Here is a 3,928-nt window from a genome sequence, read left to right on the forward strand (position 1 = left end):
GAGTCGATCAATGATAATTAAGATTTTATACTGTAATCTTTGCGTTTTAATAGAAAAAACAGCATGCATGCTCCGGTATATACAAACTTTACAGCCGTATTTATATAAGGGTCAGTAGCTATTTAAATCTTAATCACAGTGATAATAATTCATATTCTAATGAGTTTAAATTGAATTCAATTATTAAATTTAATTCAATTAACTGAAAAAATCCTATAAAGAGATGTACATGTCAAATCTTCTTAAATTCTTAGGCCGAATATATCAATATTTGGAGATATAAAGAATTAAACATAAAACATAGTTTTACCATTTTACATAAAAAATCATATACGAACATTTTAATTCTAACAGTCTCCTTATGATTGATAATTGATTCCCATAAATAAGATAGGTTATTTATTTAGAGTGAAAATAAGATAGGTTATTTATTTAGAGTGAAAATAAGATAGGTTATTTATTTAGAGGGAAAATCAGTGCGAAAATGAAATGCTAATAATTCAAAATTCATTTTCAAGTCACTCGCGCCAACGCGCCAAAAATTGAAAAACCAGAATCCAATCATCCTCTAATCTCCACCGTCAGTTTCTAGGTACTATCTGAACGGCTAATAATGTCGATCCGCTCCAACTAAATTTCACCAATCACATTCCGCCCCTCTTTTCCTATATAACAAACCCTACTCTCCAACATCACTCATCACCTCCATTTCAATTCAATTCAATCCAATTCAATTCCGATCCGAATTCCAATCCAAACTCTCTCTCTCTGAAAATGGCGCCGAAGGCTGAGAAGAAACCCGCGGAGAAGAAGCCAGCCGCCGAGAAGGCCCCCACCGCCGAGAAAGCTCCGGCTGAGAAGAAGCCGAAGGCCGGGAAGAAGCTGCCGAAGGACGCCGGCGCCGCCTCCGCCGACAAGAAGAAGAAGAGGAACAAGAAGAACGTGGAGACGTACAAGATCTACATCTTCAAGGTGCTGAAGCAGGTCCACCCGGACATCGGCATCTCCAGCAAGGCGATGGGGATCATGAACAGCTTCATCAACGACATCTTCGAGAAGCTCGCGCAGGAGTCGTCGCGGCTCGCGCGCTACAACAAGAAGCCTACCATCACTTCTCGAGAGATCCAGACCGCGGTGAGGCTGGTTCTGCCCGGTGAATTGGCGAAGCACGCCGTCTCTGAAGGGACAAAAGCTGTTACCAAATTCACTAGCTCCTAAATTCTCTGCTTTTGCTGCCCCTAAATACTTTTAATTTGATGGTTCATATTTGATTAGGGCATTTTAAGTGACTGTTTAGATCTAAAGTTTTACATCTGTTCTTCTCATTTTTGTTTTGTAATTTCGTGCTAGAAATGTAATGAATGAACAGATCAGTTTGATGTTATGGCCAAATGTTTTTAACTTCGATGGAGATTTGAAAACAATTTGAAAGAGCAATGTGTATTTTAGTTTTTTATTTTGAATTTGGGCTGCAAATTAGAAATTTCTGGATTTTTAGCAGTAAAGTAATATGCTGTTAAAAGGTAAATGACTGGATTCATTTCACTGTATCCTTTGATTAAATATTCCTCTAAAATGAAATCCATATCTAATTGGACGAAGGGAGAAATTTAGGGAGTCTGCTCAAGTAATTTTCTATCTAAAAAGACTATCTTAGACCAAATTTGATTATTTTGATTAATTGCTGGCAAAGAACATGATTTATTCATTTTCCAATCTTTTTAAATAGGTACTAACTGGACGTACGTATAGATCAAATATTTTATTAAAAATACTTTCTTGTTCATATATTTGGTGGGAATATCTTTCATCAGGAACGATCAGGGAGTTTCACTCATGAATTTGTTGTCTTGTAGAGTTGAAAGAGTTGTTTTTAGCCTGAATTGAATCCTAACCTTTGAATTTATACTCCAAATTAATACAGTAAGTGAATAACTAATTTCGGAACCTGGTGGAAGTAGGAGACGATTCTCTAGAAGTCTTTCTATCGGAGCCGAACAGGTGGAGTTTATGGTGGGAAACTCACCCAGTCGGCTGAAACTTTCTGGAGTCTCACTTGGCTTTTGGAAAAATCAGAATGAATTCGATTAAGTTATTTTGTTGGTGCAGATACATATTTTCATATGGTTTAATTTTTTTAAGTACTACTAGTATGTTTTTTTTATGCTTGATTCGTGGTAGATTTAATGATTCTTGATCCTTTGTACTCCGTACTATTTAAGAAATTAGTAGTCTATGCTAGAAAGAGAAATACTCCCCCGTCCCACGTTTGTAGTAACATTTAGTTATGGCACGGATTTTAGGAATTGGTAAAGTGTGTAATTAATGAAGTGAGATGTGGAGTGTGTAATAAATGAAATGAGGTGGTGGAGTGAGATGATGGAGTGTGTAATAAATGAAGTGAGATGATGAAGTGTGTGTAATAAATGAAATGAGTTGGTTGAAGGTGGGTCCCTTTTTGACTTTTTGATTTTTTATTTTTATTTTGATTTATTTTAATATAGATAATGGCATTTGAGTGTAATTTTAGTGAATAATGGGGTAAAATTTTATGTGCAAATATAGTAAATTCTAAATATTACTCCAAATGTGGGACGGACTTTTTTGGCAAAATGTTACTACAAATCTGGGACGGAGGGAGTAATTAACAGTCTGATCAATAAGAGTTGGAGAGACTTTAGAAGCAAGCATCAAATCGATGTATTATGTTAAATGAGACTAGATTAATCACTAGCTTAGTAGCTTAAAGGAGATTTGGGTTAGGATTGTATAATTCAAACTGATATACGTACAACTTTACATAGTCTTTATACTATTAACCCTTGAGACTTAGTCGTCATATGAACATAATTAATTACTACCATAGAAGTTTTGTGTTGAATGATACAATCAATCCCACTGGGAACCTGGGAACCAGAACAAAAGCCATACATGCAAATCACACGTCCCAGTGTCCCACAATAAATATTTGTGGACTTCATGAGTGTATGAAAAACCTCATTTTGACAGAGTTCCTCCATGTGTTTACGAAATTCCAAATCGATTGGTTAGGCTGCTTTAGTTCGTTAGGCAACGCACACGGCACATGTATACAATTAGGTTGGATTGGCTAGTTGCGATTCTTCATAGGAATCGAGGTCCTTTGTTTTCATATTCTTATCATTTTAGGTTTATTGTTGTTCAAATATTTCTTTTTTTATTGATTGTACTGAGCAAAAACTCACTACAAAAAAAGCGCTCGTTTGTGAGCACCAGAGTGCTAGCAAAACTATATAAAAGTGCTCGCAAATATAAGTTTTGCTAGCAGATTGTGAGCAAAAACTCTGCTCGCTATAGCGCTTGTAGCAAATTTGTGAGTAGTTTTTGCGAGCAGAAGTTCATTTGCGACCACCTTTTTGCTCGCTAATGGTGGATGTCGATTAAACTATGTATGTGCTCGCAATATTCCTAGCACCTCCATTTTGCTCGCAATTCTTCTAGCACCTCCATTTTGCTCGCAATATTCCTAGCACCTCCATTTTGCTCGCAATTCTTCTAGCACCTCCATTTTGCTCGCAAATTTTCTAGCACCTCTTGTGCTCATTATCGACAGCTCTTTCTGCTAGCACAAAATTGTGATTTGTTCTCGCATTATCGACAGCTCTTTCTGCTAGCACCTCTTGTGCTCATTATTTTTCTAATTTATTATCTGGATAACCATAAAGAACAAAATTGAAATTGACAATTTATAAAGAACAAAATTCAAAACTTACATTAAATCCAACAATAGTTCTAAAACAAAACAATAGTTCAAAACTTACACTTTCAGTTTTTACTAATTCGGTTAACCTTTTTAGTAAGATCCAACAATAGTTCTAACATCCTCTCATTTTCTTTCTCAAATTCAGCGCGTAACTCCATTTTTTGACGTACCCATTTTCTTCATTTA

General features: G+C 35.8%; 1 protein-coding gene across 1 annotated transcript; it reads left to right on the forward strand.

The window, feature by feature from the left end:
• Positions 1–689: 689 nt before the first annotated feature.
• LOC125199675 (histone H2B-like) lies at positions 690–1,384 on the forward strand. Its single transcript, XM_048097615.1, has one exon. It carries the CDS (start codon positions 775–777, stop codon positions 1,216–1,218), a length of 444 nt encoding a protein of 147 aa, XP_047953572.1. The 5' UTR covers positions 690–774; the 3' UTR covers positions 1,219–1,384.
• Positions 1,385–3,928: the final 2,544 nt, after the last annotated feature.

This window comes from Salvia hispanica, unplaced genomic scaffold (genome assembly GCF_023119035.1).
Source record: "Salvia hispanica cultivar TCC Black 2014 unplaced genomic scaffold, UniMelb_Shisp_WGS_1.0 HiC_scaffold_62, whole genome shotgun sequence".
NCBI lineage: Eukaryota > Viridiplantae > Streptophyta > Magnoliopsida > Lamiales > Lamiaceae > Salvia > Salvia hispanica.

Excerpts from the sequence above, each read along its gene's own strand:
- LOC125199675 (XM_048097615.1), top strand. The coding sequence starts at position 775 with ATGGCGCCGAAGGCTGAGAAGAAACCCGCGGAGAAGAAGCCAGCCGCC.